Source organism: Mastomys coucha, unplaced genomic scaffold, assembly GCF_008632895.1.
Source record: "Mastomys coucha isolate ucsf_1 unplaced genomic scaffold, UCSF_Mcou_1 pScaffold20, whole genome shotgun sequence".
Lineage (NCBI taxonomy): Eukaryota > Metazoa > Chordata > Mammalia > Rodentia > Muridae > Mastomys > Mastomys coucha.
The window spans coordinates 106,480,222-106,504,986 of NW_022196903.1; the positions used below are offsets into that span (position 1 = coordinate 106,480,222).

At 48.0% G+C, this 24,765-nt stretch overlaps 3 protein-coding genes and 1 long non-coding RNA gene across 14 annotated transcripts in view; 2 read left to right on the forward strand and 2 right to left on the reverse strand.

Moving 5' to 3' along the window:
* Positions 1–603: 603 nt before the first annotated feature.
* Positions 604–3,594, reverse strand: LOC116099977 (translation initiation factor IF-2-like). Its single transcript, XM_031384052.1, has 2 exons — positions 964–3,594; positions 604–701 (listed from the first exon to the last, which is right to left on the reverse strand). Exons 1-2 carry the CDS (start codon positions 1,706–1,708, stop codon positions 604–606), a joined length of 843 nt encoding a protein of 280 aa, XP_031239912.1. The 5' UTR covers positions 1,709–3,594.
* Brpf1 (bromodomain and PHD finger containing 1) lies at positions 1,091–18,424 on the forward strand. Of its 6 annotated transcripts, none has more exons than XM_031382866.1 (14): positions 1,091–1,599; positions 3,485–4,090; positions 7,957–8,916; positions 10,314–10,476; positions 10,845–10,976; positions 11,338–11,484; positions 12,182–12,491; positions 12,814–13,134; positions 13,427–13,711; positions 14,177–14,324; positions 15,325–15,461; positions 15,564–15,682; positions 16,008–16,162; positions 17,546–18,424. In XM_031382866.1, exons 2-14 carry the CDS (start codon positions 3,495–3,497, stop codon positions 17,727–17,729), a joined length of 3,657 nt encoding a protein of 1,218 aa, XP_031238726.1. In that variant the 5' UTR covers positions 1,091–1,599; positions 3,485–3,494; the 3' UTR covers positions 17,730–18,424. The 6 variants fall into 6 exon arrangements, with proteins under 6 accessions (XP_031238726.1, XP_031238727.1, XP_031238722.1 ...); XM_031382867.1 differs by having other exon boundaries at positions 1,463–1,599; positions 11,338–11,466; XM_031382862.1 differs by having other exon boundaries at positions 1,463–1,599; positions 15,325–15,682.
* LOC116099388 lies at positions 10,270–20,302 on the reverse strand. Its single transcript, XR_004122239.1, has 3 exons — positions 20,134–20,302; positions 14,183–14,437; positions 10,270–10,961 (listed from the first exon to the last, which is right to left on the reverse strand). It is a non-coding gene; the product is annotated as an uncharacterized LOC116099388 (long non-coding RNA).
* A 230-nt stretch (positions 20,303–20,532) lies between these two features.
* Ogg1 (8-oxoguanine DNA glycosylase) overlaps positions 20,533–24,765 on the forward strand; it is a 6,329-nt gene continuing 2,096 nt past the window's right edge. For 2 of the 6 annotated variants that reach the window (XM_031382881.1, XM_031382879.1), the window contains exons 1-4: positions 20,533–20,934; positions 21,270–21,598; positions 22,230–22,409; positions 24,499–24,680. In XM_031382881.1, coding sequence (XP_031238741.1) covers positions 20,828–20,934; positions 21,270–21,598; positions 22,230–22,409; positions 24,499–24,680 — 798 coding nt within the window. In that variant the 5' untranslated portion in view covers positions 20,533–20,827. Of the gene's footprint in view, positions 20,935–21,262; positions 21,599–22,229; positions 22,410–24,498; positions 24,761–24,765 lie in introns of all 6 variants that reach the window. The other 4 variants (XM_031382883.1, XM_031382882.1, XM_031382885.1 and 1 more) reach the window with 3 other exon arrangements.

Here is a 24,765-nt window from a genome sequence, read left to right on the forward strand (position 1 = left end):
CAACTTCTTGGAGTGCTGCTTTTATTGGCATTTCTCAGGGGAAACTTGTCATAAGAAAACGTGCACTTTGGGGAGTCGAATACCAAGTCCGCGTGAAAACAAAACAAGTTTTCAGTGACTCTAGCATCTTGGAAGACTTTATCATACTCTTCAGTGGCAAAACTGCAAGCACTGCTTGACAATGATGATCCCTGACATCCAAATTCTCTCAACACCCCCATGAATTGACAGAATTTTCAAGCTCTAGATTTACAAATGAAGAACCCAAAGACGAATTCAGCAACTTTCCCACGTTCACACTTGAAGTGTCAGTCATATTCAATGGGCTGTGTGTTTTGATATGGTCTTCCAATCAGCTACCGGTAACCCTGTAGTCCAGCGCTGCCAATCTGAGTCTCACCATTTTACTGGAATAAACTGGGACCTCCCCAAACTCAGTTCCCTCATTAGGGCCACGCCTTTCCCTCCGCCTCGTCGCCCTTCAGGCTCACATTTCAGTGGAAGCCCCGCCCCTTATTTTCCTAAGTCCCGCCCTCATCCTGCAGCATTTGTGGAGCTTTTTCCCAGCTGTATCTTCATCCCTAGTTAGCTCCACCTTCCAGTTTACCCAAAGCTCCGCCTTTTGCTACTCGGGACCCTCAGGCCCACTCTTCCGGCTGCGGTCGTCGCATCAGGGCCCCGCTTTCCGGCGGCTACGCCTCCTAAACACAAGCCCCACCCACGCCGGCCTATTCTTCCCACGCCGCCCCGCCCCTGACCATAACAGCAGGCCTCTGAGGCTCCCTTGCGTCCCTCCGGCTCTGGGCCCTGCCCCCAGCTCCGCCCCACCCGGCGCTCCCGCCCAGTTCCTCCTAGTCGCCTTCCTCGGAGTCCAAGGCCAGGACCCTACCGCAGCAGCCGCGCCAGCAGGAGGGAGGGAGCAGGAGGCGGCAGAGGGGGAGGGGAGAAGGGCGGGCTCCTCACGCCCAGCCTCGCGCTGCCTGTCCGTAGTCGCAGATTCGCCACAAACGGCCCGAGGACCCCCGACTCCCCAAAACTGCGATTTCGGTCTCCAGGAACTCCCCTTAGAACATGGAGGCGGTCGCTGAGCCCTGCGAGGTATCCGGAGATCTTTTCCAGACCCACAGGCAGGTCGCAAGCTCCTCAGTAGACCGGCGGGGAACCGTGGCGAAAGTGCGTCTACACAGCGCCACGGGACCACGTTTACCCTGGCGGACGCCGTCGCTGCTGCTGCCGCCGCTGCCACAGCCTTTGCCGCCACGGTCTCGCCGCCGCTGTTCCTGTACCGCCTCCAGGAGCCCCCCCCATTGTCCCGGCGGCACCGGGGTCCCAGGCCAGAAGATCCAAAAGCTCGGGAAACGCGAGGGTGCTTACGGAATTGCGACGCTGGGGCACCGGCGGGACCAGGAGTGGCAGGGGTCAGCGCGGGAAGCCGGGGAAGCCGGGCCAGAGCGTGCGGGGCAGGAGCCGGGGTGGCTAGCTTCACGTCCGGGAGTTCGGGTTTCCCCTTCTCGGCCCGCCTTTCCTCGCCGGCCTCCCCACGCGGGGTCGGAGCCCCGGCGGGCGCCCCCGGCGATGAGCCCGGACTGGAGGTGGCCGGTGAGTACGGGCCAGGTCCGGGAGGTAGTGCCGGTGGAGAAGGGGCAGCCCTGGAGAGGCTCCCTAGGTTCCTCCTGAGCCCCTCGGGCGGGGAGAATTGACATGCCATTCGTTCTTGGGGAGCGTCCGCGGCAACAGTGTTCCCTTTGAGGCTGCCTGGGCCAGTGGCTGAAGGGAAACCTTGTTTGACTTGTTACACTTTGACAAAAGGGAAGCGGCGCGGCATCCGGGAGACTGGGCTCTAGCCCCGCGGGCCTTGTCCCATCCCCTACCCATTACTTCCTTCAGCTCCTGGAGTTCCCGGGAGTAAATGCTTCCGCCATAGTCAAGGGCCCCAGGGCTTTCAGAGCTAAGTTCTAGTCTCACCTTCGTGCCTCTGACGCCAGGTCCCTTGGGACACTGTGCTAGTTCGGGAACCAGGGCAGCAAAGCCAGATCGGTAGCGTTCACCAGGGACCCGGCTTGGAAAGAGTTGAGCTTGTTTGTACCTGTAATTGGTTTTGTGTTTAAAGGCACAGCAGCAGGTAGGAATTAGAAGTGAGTTGGAGTTGGCTGGCTTGCCATCGATAGACAAGAGCTGCCCATTCTCATGGTTAAGCCTCAGGGGAAGGAAAGGCTGAGAGTCAGTGTTTGTCAGGGAGGTTACGCAGGCCCTGCATTGGTGGTCTCAGGCACCCTAGTTCAACTACTCCTGAGAGAAATTGGAGCGGTACCAGGCTAAGCTGGGCTCCCTGGGGTTTGGTGCCATCTGCTGTCTTTACTCGCCCAGAAACTGAAGTGGGGGAGGGTTAGCTCTTGCGAACCTTGGAACATAATGCCTAGATTTTTGTGTTCACGTTTGTGCCCTTAGGGCCTAGCATTCAGTAGGCCCTAAGTTAATGTTGCATGAATCTGTAAATGAGGAAATCAAGTGTAGCCTGTGCTGTTTTCCCTGCATAAATGACCATTTTCACATGGTTTCTCCCTATATCTCCCCACCCAGTTCCAGGGTGAAGTTCCCCATAAAGATTTCAGCAATGCACTGATTATGTAGTCCAGTGGTTTCTGTTGGAGTCTAGGACTCGGTATTGACCACTCACTCAGGCATACAATAAGCAACTTTTCATGCTTAATCTGATCTTCCTCAACTCCTAACTCTGGTGGTCTTCTCATTCAGCTATTCATTCAACAGGTTTCATATTATTTGATCAGGCTTGGGAGTGCAGTGCATGCTAGAAACTGGGGATTTAGAAGAAGATAGGTCTGGTATCTACTGGAGATCTCCTAGTAGAGTGGGAGAACACACAACTAGAAAATGTCACACCGGAGGTGAGAATAGAATGCCACGGAAACAGCTTTTCCAAGAGAGAGGAGAAAAGTCATAATAAAAGTGTCATTTGAACTAGGTTTTGAAGAATCTGTAGGAGCCCACCATTCAGCATTCCTAATTGAGAGCCCTTTGCACCTTGAGAGATTATAACATCAGGGAAGTCTATGCTGCTGTGTGTCAACCATACCTACTGAAAAGAATCTAGAAAGGAAGACTAGGGCCAGAGAGCAAAGCGAATTCTTGAATGTTATATTAGATGGTCTGAATATTACCCCAAGAAGCTGGAGAGCAGCTGGAGACTTTTAGTAATATAATTGGTATGATCATTGCTACTCAGTAGAAAGATTACTCTTGTCACTTTATGTGAGACTAAGCTAAAGGAATTGAGACATAGGCAGCAATAGGTCTTAAAGGCCCAGACTAGGATCTTTGTAAAGAAGTTGGCACCTGGAAATGCTATAAAGAGAGGCTGGCCAGGGCATGGTGACCTTGTGAGAAGGAAGGCTGGAGAGACTCCACTGTATGGTGTGGGAGCTGGAAACTGTCAGGCCTGTGCTAATTGATCTGTGTATTCTAGATGTGACAGCATGGGGGTGGACTTTGATGTGAAGACCTTCTGCCACAACTTGCGGGCAACTAAGCCACCATATGAGTGTCCTGTGGAGACTTGCCGCAAGGTTTACAAGAGTTACAGTGGTATCGAGTACCACCTGTACCACTATGACCACGACAGCTCACCACCCCCACAGCAGACCCCGCTGCGCAAGCACAAAAAGAAAGGGCGCCAGTCACGACCTGCCAACAAGCAGTCACCCAGCCCCTCTGAGGTCTCACAGTCACCAGGCCGAGAGGTGATGAGCTATGCTCAGGCCCAGCGCATGGTAGAAGTGGACCTTCATGGCCGTGTCCACCGAATCAGCATCTTTGACAACTTGGATGTGGTGTCAGAAGATGAGGAGGCCCCTGAGGAGGCCCCTGAAAATGGCAGCAACAAGGAAAACACTGAGACACCTGCAGCTACACCTAAATCAGGCAAGCATAAGAACAAGGAGAAACGAAAAGACTCCAACCACCACCATCACAGTGCTCCTGCCAGTGCTGCTCCCAAACTGCCTGAGGTGGTATACCGCGAGCTAGAGCAAGATACCCCTGATGCGCCGCCCCGGCCCACGTCCTACTACCGGTAAGACCACCACCATCTCCTACCTCTAGAAAACCAGTCAAAACCAAGCAAGATGACAGTCTGATAGGAGACAGCAGGGTAAAGGAAAGCACTAGTCTGCCAAGGTAGTGTGGACTGTCCCTTTAGCCCTATTGGTACACGCCAGGTCCTGTGTTCAGGGCTTTTTACCATTCTCCCTTCCTGCTCTCTTTTTTTAAATATTTTAAGGATTGGTTTTGTTTGTGTGTGTGTGTGTGTGTGTGTGTGTGTGTGTGTATGTGTGTGTTGGTTTGTTTCTGTTTTTGAGACAGTCTGGCAGTTTTCCTTGACTGGCCTAGAACTCACGGTGTAGCCCAGGTGGCCTTGAACGGGCTAGAGAGCTACCTACCTCCTCTTCTGAAAGTTGTACACCTAGCTATAGCCACATCTTTATTTTTAGAACTCGCTCAGAGCAATCTTTGTTCTCCTTTGCCAGGCCTGTCAAAAGTCACTTGTAGGAATCTCTGAGCTGAGGTTGAGACATACTGCTTCTAAAACCCTCATCTGCAGAGCAGGTGCCATGCTCCTCCCTAAGAAGACACTGGCTTCATAAAGCCCCAGACATGAATGATAAATCTGATGTCATTTCCCCACTGTTTTGTTACTGTCACCTGTCTTTTAACAGCTTTGTAAGCAGGATTTCATTGTTGACATAGTACCTCTCCTGGGCTCTTTTACATATATTTTTCTTTATATTCCATTCATTCTAAGAGCTAACCATAGTGGCTCCATTTGAGCAAATATTCCTAATGTTAAAAAATCTTTTTTTACATTTATTTGTTTGTCTGCACATGAACTGGCATTACAATTACAGCACCTGTGGAGGCTAGAGAACTACCTGTTGGGTTCAGTTCTCACTTTTACAGTGCATATCCCAGGTCCCAGGATAGGTCATCAGGTTTGCTAGCAAGCGTCTTTACTAAACTTATCTTGCTGGCCCTGAAGCCACAAACATAATAAAGCAAATTCCTTTAACACAAGAAAAAAAGATGTAGAGTGGAAAGACTGTATGTAGAAATCTCAGCCACAGGATATTATCAATACCAATTGTAAACCCACCCCCTTAGGGTCCTGGCAGCCAAAGCCAAGAGAACAGTTTGTTCATTTGTGTTTATTTGTAAAGGCTCTTATGTGAAAAGTGGCTTTTGCTAAATACGTAGTCCATTTGATGTTACAGTGAATGTCAGCAATACAGTAGCTATATATACATATATGTATGTGTGTGTATGTATATATATGTGTGTGTATATATATATACATATATATATGAATGAATGACATTTCTAAAAACCTGAGTAGATCTGAGGTTATCATTTATAGATCTTTTCTCCTTTATCCAAGTTTTAGCAAGTCTTCCTTATGTTCTCTCCTTATATCTGTTTAGCCTTTCTGGTTTTCCACTCTTCTCTTTTCTCTTAGAATTTACCATGTTCTCTTTACCCCAAACAGGCTCCTTTTTGAGCCTTCCTCTCCTCCAGTGGCTCTTGACATGACCTGCTCTTACAGGCAGTCCACCCCAACTTGCATAGCTCCTTTTCTTCCTCACTACACACAGTCATTTTCTTCCTGGGATCAGAGCTTTTCTCCAGATGAGCAGTTTTTAGCTGGTTGCAGTCAGTTAGGAGCTATGTTGTTATTATAGTTAGCAAATTTCACATGTTTTGAAATGATTTACTTTTGTAAAAACCTGAGACAGTCTGAGGTCATCACTATAATAACACAATTTTCTCTTGCTCAAATTCCAGTTCACTTCTTGGGGGGGAGGGAGAGGGTGGTATGTCAGCTGGTGTGTCAAGAATTGTACATGACATACAGCCCACTTATCTGTGCCACAGTCTGTAATCTGGAAGCCTGTGGGAGTGTGTTATATATTATCACATGACAGTTCATGTTTCATGGCAGAGAACTAGGCAAGACCTGATATTTAAGAGAACTAGTATAAGCCCTAGAACTGTCCAGCTAGTTCACTCCAGCACTGATCATACCCTTATTCTGGGAGCACAGCTGCACTAGAAGAGAGGGAAAGAACTAAGGAAGAAGCTGCCCCCTATGCACATTTTAGTCTCTCCTCCCTGCCACCCTCAAAATGCCTTTCAATTGAACAACACTGAGGACCTATTTCTTTACAGTGTGAACCAGATATGATCCCTGCCTCTGTTAGAGAACAAGTTAGGAACAAACAGCTATAATTCAAGACAAGGTGGGTTAGGGTTATACAAAAGCTAATAAAATTGACATTTATTGAATATTTGCTCCATGTGAAGCTCTCTTCTAAGTGTCTCCCTTTACTAACTCATTTCATGCTCATGACAGCTATGGCAGGCATATTAGCATTACTTCTCTATAGATAAGGAAACCAGGGCCCAAAGAGCTTAAAGTCATTTATTGTCATACAGAGACCAGGCAATATGGCCTTAGAGTTTCTATGCACTGGGGCTGCTCAGAGATACATTTTCTATGTAGAGAGAGAGGGGAATTAACGTTCTACTAGAACATGACGTATGTCACTTGATTTAGCCTCCCATGCCCCCTAAATACAAGGTCTCATATCCTAGACTGTTCCCCCAACTCACAGGGTAGCCTTGAAATCTTGATTCTTCTGCCTCTACCTCTGGAGTGCTAGGATTTACAGGTATGTTATCGCACCTGGTATTACGAAGTGCCAGGGATTGAACCAGGGCTTTGTGAGAATTGAACCAGGGCTTTGTGTGTGGTAAGCAAGCACTCTACCAAGCAAGTGTAACTCCATCTCCTTGGCTGGAGCCATTACTTTTGTAATGCCATTTAAAGTTATCGTTTACTGCATATACCCCTTGTATTATCAGTTAATACAAGGGACAGGGCAGAGTAGTGCTGTTCTGAAGGTGGCAGAGTGGCAGAGACAAAATTTAAAACCAGGTTTCTTCAAAGCCAAAGTCCTATTCTTGTCTTGTACTATGCAGTAGACAATGCCAAAGTCTAGTCAGCTTAAGACAGGGCAATGTGGGTGCCTGCTGTGTCATAGCCACCTGGAGCATCTCTCTGCTCTAGCCTGCTGGCTCAGAGAATTCCAAAGTGGATGTGGAAAAGTCTAGGGGCAGCAAATGGGTACCACTTTGTCGCTCCCTGGTGATATGACCTATCTGTGATAGGTTGTTAACATTTTTCTCAAAGCTTCAATTCATCTAAAATTACACCCTCAATCTTCTGTCACTGTGAATAAATAAATGATAATAAAGATGATAAGGACATTGATCTGTTAACTATTATGAGAATAGTAGCTGTACCTTGGCCTAGTGCCTTACCCATAATGAATGCTCAGTCAGTTGTAGCTATTATCTTTCAAGGCTGTTCAGAGAACAAACACGGTATATAGAATTTGAGAGACTGCTAGCATCTTTTGAGAGAACATCCATGTATCTTTGGTACTTGTCATCTTTGCTAAAGGCCTGTATTCATTTGCCAGTGATGTTCAAGGAATTGCTTCCTCTAACAGTACAATCCCCCCCCCATACTTTCACAGTGGGACCTCCCTGCTCCAGCACTGCCCCATTTAGGGTTCTGTCCGAGCCTCTATATTTCAGGGAAGACCGCATCATATGATAGCCACAACATGAGTACTAGAGATGTGGGCCTGAGTTCATGACCAGGCTCTTGGGCACTTTCTGAGAAAGTTAACTTCTCCCACACTTAGGTCTCCTTTTCTTCAAGATAGGAATGATTCTAGCATCTATAAATGTGGGGTAAGGTAAGGCTAGAATGATACATGTATACATGGGTAGAGGCAGAGTGCTTGGAGGTAAGAACAAGGCTTTGTCTGAAGGAAAAATATCAGCTATGTGATGCCAAGCTGCCTGTGTGCACTGCAGGTACATCGAGAAATCTGCAGAGGAGCTGGATGAAGAAGTGGAGTATGACATGGATGAAGAGGACTATATCTGGTTGGATATCATGAATGAGCGGAGGAAGACTGAGGGTGTAAGTCCCATCCCACAAGAGATCTTTGAGTACTTAATGGACCGGTTGGAGAAAGAGTCGTACTTTGAGAGTCACAATAAAGGTGACCCCAATGCACTAGTGGATGAAGATGCCGTGTGCTGTATCTGCAATGATGGCGAGTGCCAGAACAGCAATGTCATCCTCTTCTGTGACATGTGCAACTTGGCTGTGCACCAGGAGTGCTACGGTGTCCCCTATATCCCTGAAGGCCAGTGGCTGTGCCGCCGTTGCCTGCAGTCACCTTCTCGTGCAGTGGATTGTGCTCTGTGCCCCAATAAGGGCGGTGCCTTCAAGCAGACAGATGATGGCCGCTGGGCCCACGTGGTGTGTGCCTTGTGGATCCCTGAGGTCTGCTTTGCCAACACAGTCTTCCTAGAACCTATTGACAGCATTGAGCACATCCCACCAGCTCGGTGGAAGCTCACCTGCTACATTTGTAAACAGCGGGGCTCTGGAGCCTGCATCCAGTGCCATAAGGCCAATTGCTACACAGCCTTCCATGTGACATGTGCCCAACAGGCTGGCCTTTACATGAAGATGGAACCTGTGCGGGAGACAGGTGCCAATGGCACCTCCTTTAGCGTCCGCAAGACAGCCTACTGTGACATCCACACACCCCCAGGTTCTGCTCGTCGCCTGCCTGCCTTATCCCACAGTGAGGGTGAGGAAGAAGAGGATGAAGAAGAAGATGAGGGTAAGAGCTGGAGCTCAGAAAAGGTCAAGAAGGCCAAGGCCAAGTCCCGGATTAAGATGAAGAAAGCTCGGAAGATCTTGGCAGAGAAGAGGGCAGCAGCACCTGTAGTGTCCGTGCCCTGTATCCCGCCACACAGGTACACAGGCAACAGTGGGCAGGGAGGGGAAGGAGAAGCATTCAGAAGGACTGGGGCCTGAGTAGAATGGCCAGCTTGCCTTCTTATCAGGAGTTGCATGGAAGTTAAAAAGAAAGTAAATTTAAAGGGGGTGTTTTGTTTTGTTTTGTTTTTTCCTTTTTTGGTTTTTGGAGATGGGGTTTCTCTGTATAGCCCTGGTTGTCCTGGAACTCACTCTGTAGACCAGGCTGGCCTCGAACTCAGAAATCTGCCTGTCTCTGCCTCCCAAGTGCTGGGATTAAAGGCCACCACAGCCCGGGTGATCTTAAGTAAAGGCATCTCTGACTTTTGCATTAGGGGCCAGAAACACTGAACCATTATCTGGCAGACAAAGCATATATTTAAACTGCCCTTTTTGATGGTGCAGTTAAGAGGAAACAGCCATGAAGGGAGAATCAATGAAAAGTGGGGAGAAGAAGGCTCGAAAAGCTGTGAAGGGGCTCAGTAGTTCGATATGCTTTAGCATGCATGGGGACCTAAGTTCAGTTCTCAGCACAGAAAATAAAACAGTGCAACTTGGTTATGCACCAGAAGTGCTACAGTGTCCTCTATGTTCCTAAGGGCCATCTTCTCAAGCTGTGGACTGTGCCCTGTAGAGTGCTGCTCAAGTCAGACTGATATCAGTTGGTTTTAGCTGCCTTGTGTTGTCTAAAGCCACCTAGACATGGGTTTCTGCTCTACTTGTACTTTACCTTTGCTTGATCTTAGGAAAAAGGCCAACAAATGATGGGATACTTTGTCTTCTGCACAGGCTGAGAGATCAGCGCCTAGCCGTGCCTACGCTGCAGTGACTAAGGCGACTTAAAGGCAGACTGATACTGTTCTGCTTAGTGCTGAGGGCTTGGTTTCCTCTCTGCTATGTTGTGCCACTCAGGGCCCTTTTTTTGTTTGTTTGTTTTGTTTGTTTTGTTTTGTTTGTTTTGTTTTGTTTTGAGATGGGGTTTCTCTGTATTTCCCTGGCTGTCCTGGAACTCACTCTGTAGATCAGACTGGCCTCGAACTCAGAAATCCACTTGTCTCTGCCTCCCAAGTGCTGGAATTAAAGGCGTGCGCCACCACTGCCTAGCTACTCAAGGCACTTTTAATTATGCCTTAAACCCAGAGTTCTAAGCTCTTTTTCTTTTTGAAACAGTCTCTTGTAGGCTGGGCTTGAACTCCACATATATAGTCAAATGTGACCTTGAGCTTCTGGATCCTTTTACCTTCACCTCTCGATTTCTGGGATTACGGAGTGAGCTACCGTGCCTGATTTTTCCAGACCTTTTTGATGAGTATCAAAGTCCCTACTCATCCTAATTCAGGAGCTCTTACTGGCAGTCAGGACCTAATAGGTTTTTATTTTGTTCCCTGGTTCCCAGGCTCAGTAAGATCACCAACCGCCTGACCATCCAGAGGAAGAGCCAGTTCATGCAGAGGCTGCACAGCTACTGGACTCTGAAACGACAATCACGGAATGGGGTCCCACTACTCAGGCGCCTGCAAACACACCTTCAGTCTCAGAGGAACTGTGATCAAGTTGGGGTACCGTGTCCAAATCCCTGTGGGCTGTGGAAACTAGTACCAAAAGGGCAAACACTAAAATGTGTAGCAGTAGCCTCCAGCATCAAAGAGCTTAGGGTTTTTCTAAGTTAAATTAACACCCCACCCCAGTGCAGGCTCAACATGAAATCTATATTATTATCAGCTTGGTGGAAAGGCATTGTTCCTGTGTATTCATTAATTCAACAAACATACCAAGAATTTTCTAGGTGCTAGCCCCTGGTAACACATGGGTAGTAGTGCTTTGGTAAATTACTGGGTTTCCTCCTTGGCCTAGGTTTCCTGGGCACTCCTCTTCTGGACTCCTCTGGCTTTCTTACCATCTTCTGATGCCCCTTTTACCTCTATAGAGAGATTCTGAAGATAAAAACTGGGCCCTCAAAGAACAGCTCAAATCCTGGCAGAGACTGCGGCATGACCTGGAGCGAGCTCGGCTGCTGGTGGAGTTGATCCGCAAGCGAGAGAAACTGAAAAGAGAGACGGTGAGTGCTCCTGGGCCAGCCCTGGTTCACAAAGTAGAACACATCTCTGGAGAAGGGAAGTGTATGTGTCCCTGACCAAGAAGCATCAAGGCCCATACTGGCATTGTGAGTCCCAGCATTATGTGCTTTGAGGACCATGGGGAGCCAAATGTTAAAGGAGACTGCACAGAATCCAAACCTCTGTGACCCTGGCAGCTCAGGCCAGGAGTTCAAGGAACAGGGATCAAAGTAGATAAAGACAGCTTTCATTCATGGGGCCTGAATGAGAAAAGCATGTTCCTGAGGCAGCAAGTGCCATTTCCTTTGACCTCTGCTGAGGGACTGGCCAGGACCTGGCTGATCCAGCCTTTTTGTGTGTCAGATCAAGATCCAGCAGATTGCCATGGAGATGCAGCTGACCCCTTTCCTCATCCTCCTCCGAAAAACCTTGGAGCAGCTCCAAGAGAAGGACACAGGCAACATCTTCAGCGAGCCGGTCCCTCTGTCTGAGGTAACCGAATTGGACGAAGTAAGAATCCCTTCCCCTCACTCCAACTTCTTTTTCTTCCTCTCCCAGTTGGACCCCTCCCTGCTGCAGGTCTGACCCCAGGACTAGGTTGGGACCTAAGTGTAAGGGGTTCTGTGGCTCTGGGGCAGAATGAACTGAGCTACATGTATCACCTCGACTCTTGTCTATCCTTATCCCACCCCAAGAACTCAGAATGGGAGGCCATCTGCACTCCTTCCCCAGAGTCTGCCAGATCACAGGGTAGGAAGATGCTTTCAGGGTGTACAACCCTAGAATAGAAGCTTTAGAAGACTAAGAATTTACAGAGCCATCTCTGAAGCCCTAGGTTGACCCTTCTCTCTGAAATGAGACAGCAGCAGCCTTACCACAAACCTTAAGAACAACAATATACAAGGTGGTACAATTTTTAGAGAATTCTCATGACTTTTTTCTCATTAAAGCTGCCAGTGGTTTCAAGAAATATATTTGCCTGCATTTTCATCACCATTTCCAGGAAAGGAAAATAAGGCCCAGGACTAACTAAGGTCACACAGCTTGTGACTAGTAAAGTCAGGACTAGAACTTCCCCTTGTACTACATGCCTGCCTCTTAACTATGGTGGGAGGTGGTTGCTAGATGCATTTTAGGGGGCTGTTAAGAGTAGGGTTTGGGAGAATGAGAATAGATCTCTACTTAGACACTTACCCTGCTCTCCCAGGTACCTGACTACCTAGACCACATCAAAAAGCCCATGGACTTTTTCACCATGAAGCAGAACTTGGAGGCTTACCGCTACTTGAACTTTGATGATTTTGAGGAGGACTTCAACCTCATTGTCAGCAACTGCCTAAAGTATAATGCCAAGGACACCATCTTCTACAGGGCAGCAGTGCGACTCCGTGAGCAGGGTGGTGCTGTGCTCCGTCAAGCCCGGCGCCAGGCAGAAAAAATGGGCATTGACTTTGAGACGGGCATGCATATCCCTCACAACCTGGCCGGAGATGAGGTCTCACACCACACTGAAGATGGTGGGTGATAAGTCATCCGCATGTATTGAGGGCAATGCTGTAGAGATGGACAGCTTTCCTTAAGTCCCTGGGAGCAGGCAGTCTAGGCAGAAAGCAGCTGGGCTGATCAGCAGCAGGCTATTCCCAGAAATGCTCTCCCAAAAGCCAGACTGAGTTGAATGGATGGCTGGACCACCATTCTACATACTAGTGCTACTGTTTTACAGCTGTTTGTAGGAGAAGCCCGTGGGAAGAGTGGGTTTCCTGTTGCCTGCCCAGGTTCCAGGGGGGCCCAATGGGCTGCTCTGAGCCTGACTTTTCTCTCCCCAACTCTCCCTGGCAGTAGAGGAAGAACGGCTAGTCCTGCTGGAGAACCAGAAACACCTGCCAGTAGAAGAACAGCTGAAGTTGTTGCTGGAGCGGCTGGACGAAGTCAATGCCAGCAAGCAGAGTGTGGGCCGCTCCCGGCGAGCAAAAATGATCAAGAAGGAGATGACAGCATTGCGGAGGAAGCTTGCTCACCAGCGGGAGACTGGCCGGGATGGGCCTGAGCGTCATGGCCCCTCAAGTCGGGGCAATCTGACACCCCACCCAGCAGCCTGTGACAAGGATGGACAGACCGACAGTGCCGCAGAAGAGAGCAGCAGCCAGGAAACAAGCAAAGGTCTGAACCCTATAGCAAGGTGGACCCCAAAGCAAGTCAGACTTTGTCTCTGCAGCAGGTCCCTGAAGCAGAGGTCCTGCACGACTAGCTGGACTTTCTTCTTCATTACCCAGTCAGGGGCTTCTTAGCTACTACCTCTCTGGCTGTTGGTATGAGTTGTTCTAAATCCCAGGCCCCAAAATCATCTCAATTTTAGATAATAATTCTATATTCCCAACATGTGACCCTGGATATCTACTCTTCCTTCTCATGTCAGGCCCCTCACCAACTCTCCTCTCTTTCTCTGCTCCAGGCCTGGGTCCCAACATGTCCTCAACCCCCGCACATGAGGTGGGCAGGAGAACCTCAGTTCTGTTCTCCAAAAAGAACCCGAAGACAGCTGGACCGCCCAAGAGGCCGGGCCGGCCCCCCAAAAACCGGGAGAGCCAGATGACCCCCAGCCACGGAGGCAGTCCTGTGGGGCCCCCTCAACTCCCCATCATGGGCTCCCTGCGTCAGCGCAAGCGGGGTAGGAGCCCCCGGCCCAGTTCAAGCTCAGACAGCGACAGTGATAAGTCCACAGAAGATCCCCCAATGGGTGAGCCTCATCATCACCCAGCCCCCAGTTTCCCCTCTCCCCTGAGAGTGAGCAGAGCTGCCACTCTTCCCAGCTTATTTCAAGCTCTCTCTTTGTTTCCCAATAATAGATAGCTGAGGAGTCTTTTAGTTCCATCCCCTCATCTTTCATTTGTAAGAACTAAGGCCCAAAGATACTTACCCAACCAGGTTCACATCCAAGGCCCCTCCCCACCATCATCACTTTACCTTTTCTCTTATCTTCTGTCTTGGTGAATTTCCTGCCCTTTAAGCCCTTTATGTCTTTAGGCCAAAGGAAGGTGAGGTGAGGGTTAGGACCAGCTATGGTAGAACTGCCCAGAGCTATCTCTGCTGGCCAAAGCTGAAGGAAATTTTCAGCCCAAAAAGAGAACCCAAACTCTGATTCATCTTACTCCCATGCTGGCTCTGACCAGTTGGTTCCTTCCCTCCTCCTCTTCCCTCCAAGACTTACCCACCAATGGCTTCAGCAGTGGGAACCAGCCTGTGAAGAAGAGTTTCTTGGTGTACCGTAATGACTGCAACCTTCCCCGTAGCAGCTCAGACTCTGAGTCCAGCAGCAGCAGCAGCAGCAGCGCAGCCTCAGACCGGACCAGGTACCAGCCCTGCAGATGGGAGGCATGCAGGATGCCTTTACAGGTTTTCCCACTGCAAGTTGGGTGGCAGCCATTTCAGTCCAAAGGAAGGAGGAGTTCAAACCCAAGTGTCCCTGTAAAATAAGTGGGATGGATTAGTCATCCTAACAGAACAAAAGACACTGTCACAGGTTAAGCTGACGCTTTGGAGCAGTGCAAACTGGTACCTTGTAGCTAGGATCTAGCCATCAGACATACTTTATTTTGGCCACTAAGAGGTTTTTAAAACTGAATACAGGGGCTGCTCTTCCAGAGGACCCTGGTCCAATTCCTAGCACCCACATAGTATAGCTATAGTTCCAGGGGGATTGGATGCCCTTTACTGGCTTCCACAGGCAGTGTATGTACATAGTACACATACATACATACAAGCAAAATGTTCATATAGATAAAATAAAATCTTTAAAAAAAAAAACTCAAAAGACAAAACCCCAAAAGGAAAGAATTTCATTTATTTAAAAAGCAAAAACTGAATCCACATAAAATTCACAGTCTCTATGTTCTCTTTAAAAATCAGAATATGAGCTAGGTATGGTAAGTCACACCTATAATCCCAGCACTTGGAAGACTGAAGTAGAATTGTTGCAATCCAAAGGTCAGCCTGGGCTATGGAATAAGCTCCAGGCCAGCCATCTCAAGGACTGGAGATATAGCTCCTTGGTGGAGCACTTGTCTAGCTTGTAAGGCCCTAAGAACAATTTCAAGTGCTTCAAAACAGTAAAAAATAATGGAGCATCTGACAGTTCTGGTTGATATTGTTTGTAGGCAGCCATGGTTTCCGCTCAGTGACAGAGTTCTACATTAATCTGATTCCTAGCCTAACATAAGGGTATATGCATTGCAAACTACGTAGAGTCTCAGCTTTCAAAAGTCTAGGTTTGGGAACTTAACAAGGAGAGGACCCCTGCCATGCCATTCATGGTTTCCCCTTGTGAATTGCATTCCAAATGTCTTTCCACAGCACAACTCCTTCAAAACAAGGCCGGGGCAAGCCCTCCTTCTCTCGGGGCACATTCCCAGAGGACAGCAGTGAAGATACCTCAGGCACTGAGAATGAGGCCTACTCCGTGGGCACTGGCCGCGGCGTGGGCCACAGCAGTAAGTACCCTCACCCAAAGTCAGGGGTGCTGGGGACCCAGTTTCAAGGCCTTGCCAGCCCCCCAGCTGCTGATCCGCCCCCTCTTTCCCGTTCCTGTGAAGTGGTAAGAAAGAGTCTGGGTCGAGGAGCTGGCTGGCTATCAGAGGATGAGGACTCCCCGTTGGATGCTCTGGACCTTGTATGGGCCAAATGCCGAGGCTATCCATCATATCCAGCTCTGGTAGGCCTACAGTTTCTCTTGTTCTTACCCCTTGCTTTGCAGCCCTAGGACTGGGATTCATAAGTGTAGCCTTGCCCTCTCCCTGCCAAGCTATGGAATACAGGGCTCCTTAGCAGGTAGACTGGTAGACACATTTCTTTCAGTACCTCAAAGAGACCCCAGTCATTTTCCCACCTTTCCCTATCTCTTTTTGCACATTAGGTTCTGAAATAATATGGGTCAACACTGCAGCCCCAGTAACATATTCTTTCAGTTCTTAGATAGGGCTGGCTAGCTTCAGGGAGGAAGTGACCAAAACGTAACTGGGCTTGTATTATACCCTCAGATCATTGATCCAAAGATGCCCCGAGAAGGTATGTTCCACCATGGGGTTCCTATCCCTGTACCACCACTGGAGGTTCTGAAACTTGGGGAACAAATGACACAGGAAGCCCGAGAGCATCTCTACCTCGTTCTCTTCTTTGACAACAAACGAACGTGGTAAGGAAAGATGGGTACATTTGGTGTGACTTAAAGCCACAGATATATACAGCCATCTGTAATGTGGCAGTAGACTGCCAAGAGACACTACAAATGATTAAATTATTACAAAGTATGCATGAGGGAGGGCACACACTTAGAATAACGCTAAGAAAAGGGTATGTTGGTCCTTAGTCTGATGGACTGAGTAGGCTATAGATGGCAAACAGCTATAACTAGAAACCAAAGGACCATCAGTGACTGACAAATTTAGGGTGGCGCTCTATCTACATTGATGGCTTCTAGACTTATTTTTTCCATTTTTTCCTCTATAGTAACAAGATGAGGAAAAACAAACATAAACATCTAAACTTTAAATCCCTCTTGTCAAATCGTGTTAATTGCCTGCAGATGATAATCTGTAGTCTCTCTAAAGCAGCTGGGACAGGATTTTTGCACCCATAAGATGCCCTGTGGTTATGCTGTAAAATTAATATGCTCATCACACTTAAGAATTTAATAAAGGAAAGTCTCTAATAATAGCATGCACCTGGTGCTGGGACAAAGGGGAACCAGCCTCAAACACATAATTTTACCAGCTTATATATCAGTATATGTGTGTGTGCGCTTATATATCCTTAGGCTTATACATCCCATGTATACTGTCATCCTTAAATCTCTTTTAGATCATGGCCCCAGGTTGCACTATAAACAGTTTAAACAGAGACAGGAGACTGCACGCCTGACCACTTGGGTGGATGGGAGATTTACACAGCAAAGAAATTAACTAAGTACACCAGAATTATTATTTTCTCAATAGTTGTTACCTAGGGTCATCTTGGTCACTTAATAGAATTATGCTTTTCCTTGTAAGTAATCCACTTGGTGGCAGACCAGGCTGCCATTAATGATAGTTGTCACTTGCACTGCCACCTTAGAGGCATGTTCTTTGATAGGGAGATGGACTTGGTGGCTGATTCTAAGTCAGTGTTGCCTCCTTGTGTTTTGGGAATCGAGATTAATTGGATGTCAGTGCTGGTGAGCAGACATTAGCAGGGCCATTTTCTCAGCAACCCTAGGCTGCCATTTTGTTACAGAAATTTCTTTCCTGCAGTTTCTAACACAGCTGGTTAGTCTGTTATTTACTTTCCAGTCATATTGAAGGCAGAATTCCTTTAGCTAATTTCTACTTCATGTAACTTAGTATTTCCTAAGCAAGTCTTTTAGTAAATCCTTTGTATTATTGCCTCAAACGTCTCCTGATTCAGTTACTCTCCCTGGTCTACAGTCCCCTGAGAGCAGGGGTGCTGAGAGTCAGCATTCCTAAATGCATGGGGTTTAGAAGGGCTAGTACTTTTCTACCTGAAATCATGCCTCATCTCATCCTTTTACCTTGTGTGACAGGCAGTGGCTGCCCCGGACTAAACTTGTTCCTCTGGGTGTGAACCAGGATCTAGACAAAGAGAAGATGCTGGAGGGCCGCAAGTCCAACATCCGCAAGTCAGTGCAGATTGCCTACCACAGGGCTCTGCAGCACCGAAGCAAGGTGCAGGGCGAGCAGAGCAGCGAGACCAGCGATAGTGACTGATACTGTCAGAGCCAAGTGGTGCTCTGTGATGGCTCTCCTTCCCTTTGCTCATTGTCCTGGAGTGATGCCGCCCTCTGCACTGATTAATTCCTGGTCTTGGGGCCAGTCTCAGGGGAAGTTGGGTAGGGGAGGTCCCTCCTGCCCTGAGTGCAGCTGGACTGTACAAAACACTCCAAGGGCCCATGGCCACTCAGTGCAAGGAGAGGAGAAGTCCCACAAGTCTGACGAGTTCAAGAACTCATGGCATTGTAGGGCAGGGTGGTGGACCACAGTTAGAATACTGTAAAAATAGGCCATACCACCCTTACCTGCTTATGCTAGGGGAATCATAGCTGCCTAGAGGCCTGAGGCCTTGCAGGTGGTAAGGTAAATGAATCAGCATCCTCCCAGCCTAGCCGTGGGGTTGATGTCTGTCTAGCCTGAAGAGGGAAGGGCACTAGGTGACCCTTCCCCTGCTCTTGTAAATACTGTAATTATTGGAGAATTTAAATTATTCTCATTTGTAACTGCGTTTCCGGGTCGCGCCAGAGTCATTTGGTACTAAAAAAAAGAAAAAAAAAAAAAAAGAATGGAGCTTGTCTCTACTTCCTTTCTTTTTCCCATAGACTCCCCCCTACCTTTCAAACTGGTTTGTATTTATTTCAAAGGAAGAAAATATATTGATTCTTAGAAAATAAAGTCTATTTAGAATTCTTTGTTCTTGCCTTCTACTAGGGCAGAGGGATTCAGAGGGAAAGCTCTGTGCCTCATACTTGGAAAGTACTTTGTGCCCAAGGGGTTGCTGGCAGTCATAAAACATATCAGCAAGCTAGATAAGGTAGCACGGTCCTGTAATCCCAGGACCTGGGGTGCTGAGGCAGGAGAATTGCCATGAGTTCAAAAGGGAGCCAGAATAACAATGTAACAAGAGCCTGTCTTTGAAAAGTCTCAATAGCAAAGCTAAATAAGAGCTCACATACCCCATGATGCACTGAGTGTCAAACACTGCCCTAAGTACCTAAAAATACATAAATTGTTTCTAATCCCTGCAGTAACTATGGGTAGGCTAATTTAATAGGCTGGTTATCTCCACAATGACAAGACCATACTAAGTACCTTTAGATACACTATTGTGTAATCTTTACAGTAATTATGGGGTGTGTTAATAACAGGTTGTTTACCTCAGATGCTAAAGTTTAGAAAAATTAATTAACTTCCCAAAGTTCCTACAACTAAGAAGTTGGAGAGCTAGAACTTAAACCCAGGTCCACTTGTCTGGAAAGGTATCTCCTTAGCTAGCATGCTAAAACCAAATGACAGTCCACTGCTGACTTCTTTTATGGATTCAAATGCTTCAGGTCCTTTTTAGAGCCATAGCTTAAGTGTTTCAAACACTTCAGTTGAAAACTCTACTTTGAAAACAAAGTAGAGTTGTACAAGACTGTTAATACACATGCAACCTTGGCATTTTTCTAATTTAAATTCTTGTTTGAGAGAATGCCTTCTAAGTGCCAGGCATCTGTAAGGTGACATGCCTTTAGATGAGGTAATCACAGTAAAACATGGGTGCCCAAGGCCATACAGCTACTGCTTAATGAAACTGAGACAAAAGATCCAATTTGTTTGATGTTGATGGTTAATGTGCTCTAGGTGTGCTGTGCCTTTCTGTAGACATAAAAATTAATCAGCATCCTGGCTAGCCCTTGAATCTCCAATAATTTAGGTACAACTCGAAATTTTTCTCTGCTCAATGGAAAATGCCCTAGTGTGTCAGATTAGTGTCCGAAGTTCATGTTTCTTTTTCTCCCTTTTTTTTCCCCTCGAGACAGGGTTTCTCTGTGTAAGTAACCCAGGCTGGCCTCGAACTCAGAAATCCGCCTGCCTCTGCCTCCCAAGTGTTGAGATAAGAGGCGTGTGCCACCACTGCCCAGCTGAAGTTCATGTTTCTAAGCCTAAGCATTCTTTTTTGTCTTTGAAAAAATTATAAATGATAAAGCCATTCTTGGAACAAGGTGGCTACTGATTGTGTTAGTCCATTAGGTTGCCTGGGGCCACACATTGGCATTTGGACGCATTGAACTCCAAAGAAAGCCCATATACAGGCCTATTCCATAAGGCTGTGGCAAAAGATTAGGTATTCTTAGGGACCATGCTTAGGCGGTAGCTGCGCCGCAGGCTGTGGCTGAGGCGAGCATATCTGAGACTGGCCTCTGAAGCCTGGGAAGCCCGAGATGGCGCTTTGGGGCCTCTTGACAGGACGTGGAGAGAACAGCGCTGAAAAATCACACACTGCCTCAGAAGAGGCTCGGTGGAGAAAGGCTTAAGCAGGGGAGGATGAGAATCTTTTGGCTTATTTCTTGAGACAAAGTCTCGCCATGTAGCCCAGCCTACTTAAGCCTCGAGCGTGCCTCCCGCCTCTGCCTACCGAGTTCTGGGACGACCGGTGTGTACCACTACGCCCTGCAAGGATGTGGCTCCAGAGCGGGCCAGCCCGAGAAGTCGCAGGCCCTGAGATCACACCGAAAGCCCTGAAATGGCAGAGCCAGGCCTTGGGCAGCCAATCGCCAAGCTGCAAGGCCAGCAGGCCAACCGCTCCGGAGCCTCAGAACAGGCCCGCCCACTCCGCCACTCCCGAGTTCTCATTGGCCCCTCTCACTTTCTTCTTGGATTGGCTACCTCTTGGGTCAAATAAGCGGGAGCTAGAGTTCACTTCCGGTAAAAGTAACCTGGGACCCGGAAGAACCACAATGGCGCGCCTTTCCAAACCTCGAGGGCTGCGCAGGAGGAGGAGGAGCGCGCCGGGAGGTTCTGGGGGCGGAGCCACGTCCGGAGGAAGAGGAGGGGCGTGCTCCACCGGAGAGCCGACTGGGTGGTTTAGGGGTTTGTTAGCGTGCGGGAAGCTTCCCTAGAATGAAAGGGAGACTCACATTCAACAGGGAATCAAATTAAAATTACACCAGACCCAGAGTCTAGAACTCAAGGTGCTACACTCTGGGCGTGTGTCGTCACTTGTGTGCGAGGCCTTCGGACATGGGAAAGTCGAGTTCTGATTGGGCGGCGCCGTAAAGGTGGGGGGGACTGCTACCCGAATGTTACTCTGATCCTGTCTGCCTAGCAGCATGAGGCATCGCACCCTAAGCTCCAGCCCGGCCCTCTGGGCCGCTATCCCGTGTCCACGCTCTGAGCTGCGTCTGGACTTGGTTTTAGCTTCTGGTCAGTCCTTCCGGTGAGTGACTGCGCTTGGGAAGACTGTTCCCTAGGATGCTGACTCCTCAGTGCTGCCCACTAGGGATGCAGAGAATGTTGGGAGTAATGGATGAAAGTACATTTTGGAGTATAAGACCGGTGGCTTGCCAGTTAACCTTTAGGATGTAGAGGTGATGTATGCAGGATTGTGAGGACCATGCAATAAAAACCAGTGGGGAAGATGAGGAATGTAGCTCAGTAATAACAGTGCTTGCTTTTCGTGCACTTGACTCTTAGTTCAATCCCCAGTACCACTTCTTTTTTATTTTTAAGATGAAAACATACCACTTTTATTTATAACTAATTAGTTTACAGGCGGGACATTGGTAAGACAGGAAGGACCTTAAAGAGTTCAAGATGGGTAACGGTGCTAGGGATGTCTGCTGGGGTGCCCAGGTGGAAGGAGCAAAGCCCTGCTCACTGGAGTGGCGTGCTGGCAGATCAAGTGTGGACACTGACTCAGACCGAGGATCAGCTCTATTGCACCGTGTACCGGGGAGACAGCACCCAGGTCGGCAGGCCCACCCTAGAGGAGCTGGAATCCCTACACAAGTACTTTCAGCTAGATGTCAGCCTGGCTCAGCTATATAGCCATTGGGCTTCTGTAGACTCCCACTTCCAAAGAGTGGCCCAGAAATTCCAAGGTGAGTACAAGGTCAGGGACGGTGGCTTTTGTTAAGTTACTTCTCTGTGACTCTGTTTGCCTCTGTAAAATGCAGATGCAGGGCCATCTAGATGGTTCATCAGATAAAAGTACTTGTCATGCAGTTTAAAGCCCATAATCCATAGTGGAAGGAGAGAACTGACTCCCAAAAGTTGTCTTCTGACCTCCGCTCATGAGCCATGGCTCACGTTATGCCCACACTCACATGTACATGATAATGGCAAATAATTAAAATTTTCTTATTAAACTGCTTAGACTACTGCGTAGCACATTGTTATTATTACAGTGATGATGATCATCATCATCCACAGGAAAGTGATAAAGATATGGGGCCTAATCCTGACTCTGTGTCCTGGAGCAGGTGACATCATTCTGTCATTATATTCTGAATCACTTTTACTCTTTGAGGAAGAGAGAAAAAGACACAAAGCAAAGCCCTGTTCATGTGGTGCTTGCATTGCGGCAATGGGATAGTCACCCAGACCTCACAATATGCCACAAGACAGGAGTGGTCCCTTATTCTTCCAGGTCTCCCTGGAGCCTCAAGGTGCAGTGTCTAATGTAGAGGGATGCGAGGTGTGTCTCCAAGCTCCCATCTTTCTGCTTTCTAGGTGTGAGACTGCTGAGACAAGATCCCGCTGAATGTCTTTTCTCTTTCATCTGTTCCTCCAACAACAACATTGCTCGAATCACTGGCATGGTGGAACGGCTATGCCAGGCCTTTGGACCTCGACTCATTCAGCTTGATGATGTCACTTATCATGGCTTCCCAAACCTTCATGCCCTGGCAGGTGAGTAGGTGCATTTGGTCCCTTCAGCATTTGGACAGGAAGATCTGATCAGTTCTACCCAAGCTGTGAGCTCCTATCTCCAAGCTTCCCACTGTGCCAAACACTGTCTCCACCCAGAACTACCATACTTAGTCTGGTCAGTCCTCAGATTTGATCCCTGAAACATCAGCACCTCACTAGTTAGCTGTTTGCCAGTATATGCAGTACCTCCATAGAGGAATGTCTATACACAGTGTTCACTAGTTTAGACTTACAGGCAGATAATCTGATACTTACTGCCTAGATCTGAGTCCTGGTTGTGACACTTATATTGGCGCTTCTGTTTTGTTTCCATTGTGAAATGGAAAATGATATTACATATCCTGTCAGAATCATGAGGATAGAATAAAGGGAGACACATCTTGCACCCAGCAGTGTTTGGAACAGGAAATATGTGGAAATTTTAAGCTGCTGTCACTTTAGTGAGTCCACTTGTTCTGTGAGGAAAGTATGTGGCTTAGCAGGTGTGAGAGCCAAGCTAGGTGACGTGCTTGGGAATAAATAGCAAGGAGCCTGCTTTGGTTCGTTCTCAATTGGGTATTTTTTAGTGCTAAGAAACGTCTTGAGTATCTGCTTTTGGCTTAATAATCATAATTCTTCAAGGAATTCACTTACCTCTCTAAGCTTGGCCTAACTTGTTAATAGAATAGGAATATTAGAATCTATTTAGAAGGGTTTGGGGAGGCGGGGGAATAAGTTGATTGTGAGGCATTGAAAAGGAATGAGTTTAAGAACTCAGGTGCTATCCTCAACCTGGGTGAAAGATCTTATCTCCACTATGCCCTCTCTCTTTGTGTTGGAGGGATAGGGCTGATTAGTGTTAAGTTAAGGTTCCCATTGCTGAGAAAAGAAAGACACCATCACCAAGGCAACTTTTATAAGGGACAGCATTTAATTGGGGCTGGCTTACAGGTTAAGACATTCAGTCCATTATCATGGCAGGAAGCATGGCAGCATCCAGGCAGGCACAGTGTTAGAGAAGGAGCCAAGAGTTCTACATCTTGATCCAAAGGTAGTCAGGAGAAGACTCAGCATTCTCAGGCAGCTAGAGAGAGGATCTCAAAGCCCACCCCCACAGTGGCACACTTCCTCTAACAAAGCCACACCTCCTAATAGTGTCACCCCTGGGCCAAGCATATTTAAACCACCTCAGTGGGTGAGTAGGTAGGTAGTGTGTGGGTATATGTGCATAAATGTGTTTAAGTGCACACATGCATGTGTTTATAGAAGTCAGAGATCAGTGGCAGGTGTTTTCCTCAATTGCTTTTGAATTTTGTTTTGTCTGGGTTTTTTTTTTTTTTTTTTAAATTCTCTATGTATGAGTACTTTGCCTGAATGTATATATGTGCATAATATGCATATGCTTGGTACCCACAGAGATCAGTAGAGGGCGTCAGACCCCCTAGAACTGGAGTTACAGATGGTTTGGGGGCAGCATATGGATGCCAAACTGAAACCTGGTCTTCTGTAAGGGCAACAAGTTTTCTTAACTGCTGAGCCCTGCATCCAGCCCACGTAGCCCCTTCTGTGCCCTTACTTTGTCCATCTGTAAAATGTGTATAGTGCCATCCTTTGGATCCTTAAGAAAAGCAAGCATAATGTACTTTGCCAGTGTGTGTATGTGCCTCCCATCTCACCTTACGAATGCTGGCATTACAGATGTGAACCTCTTCGTCTGTCATTTTACATGGATTCTGAGAATTGAACTCAGGTAATCAGGTTTATGCTGATTACCTGCTGGGCCATCACCCAAGCTCCTGCAGCTTTGTAGGCCATGGGTGTGAGCACTTGTTGAATACAGCTAACGTGCTCAAATGGGGATTCCCCCAGAGCAGGAGTCCTTAGCACCTGCTTCAGAGCCCAGCTCATAGGAAGTGCTCAGAGAACACGTATGGGGGCAGAACTCAGGCCTTACTTGTTTCTACTGACTCCTAGAGGACAGTAAATAGGGAGAAGTGCCTAGAAAAGCATTGGGGTGGAACATCTTATACAGTAGCCTGAGGACAGGAACAAACTGAGGCTATCTGCTCTTTCCTCTCCACTCCCACAGGTCCAGAAGTAGAGACTCAACTCAGGAAGTTGGGCCTGGGGTACCGTGCCCGCTATGTATGTGCCAGTGCCAAAGCCATCCTCGAAGAGCAAGGTGGGCCAGCTTGGCTGCAGCAGCTTCGAGTGGCCCCTTATGAAGAGGCCCACAAGGCCCTCTGCACCCTGCCAGGGGTGGGCGCCAAGGTGAGGCTCCAGAGAGATAGGACATGCCCTTTTTACCCACACTGAGGGCCCTCTGCACCCTGCCAGGGGTGGGCGCCAAGGTGAG

Excerpts from the sequence above, each read along its gene's own strand:
- Brpf1 (XM_031382862.1), top strand. The coding sequence starts at position 3,495 with ATGGGGGTGGACTTTGATGTGAAGACCTTCTGCCACAACTTGCGGGCA. Across the intron at positions 11,485-12,181 it reads AGGTAACCGAATTGGACGAA|GTACCTGACTACCTAGACCA; the intron begins GTAAGAATCCCT and ends CTGCTCTCCCAG. Across the intron at positions 13,135-13,426 it reads CAGCCAGGAAACAAGCAAAG|GCCTGGGTCCCAACATGTCC; the intron begins GTCTGAACCCTA and ends TCTCTGCTCCAG.
- LOC116099977 (XM_031384052.1), bottom strand. The coding sequence starts at position 1,708 with ATGGCATGTCAATTCTCCCCGCCCGAGGGGCTCAGGAGGAACCTAGGG. Across the intron at positions 702-963 it reads CAGGCAGCGCGAGGCTGGGC|GAGGCGTAGCCGCCGGAAAG; the intron begins GTGAGGAGCCCG and ends GCTTGTGTTTAG.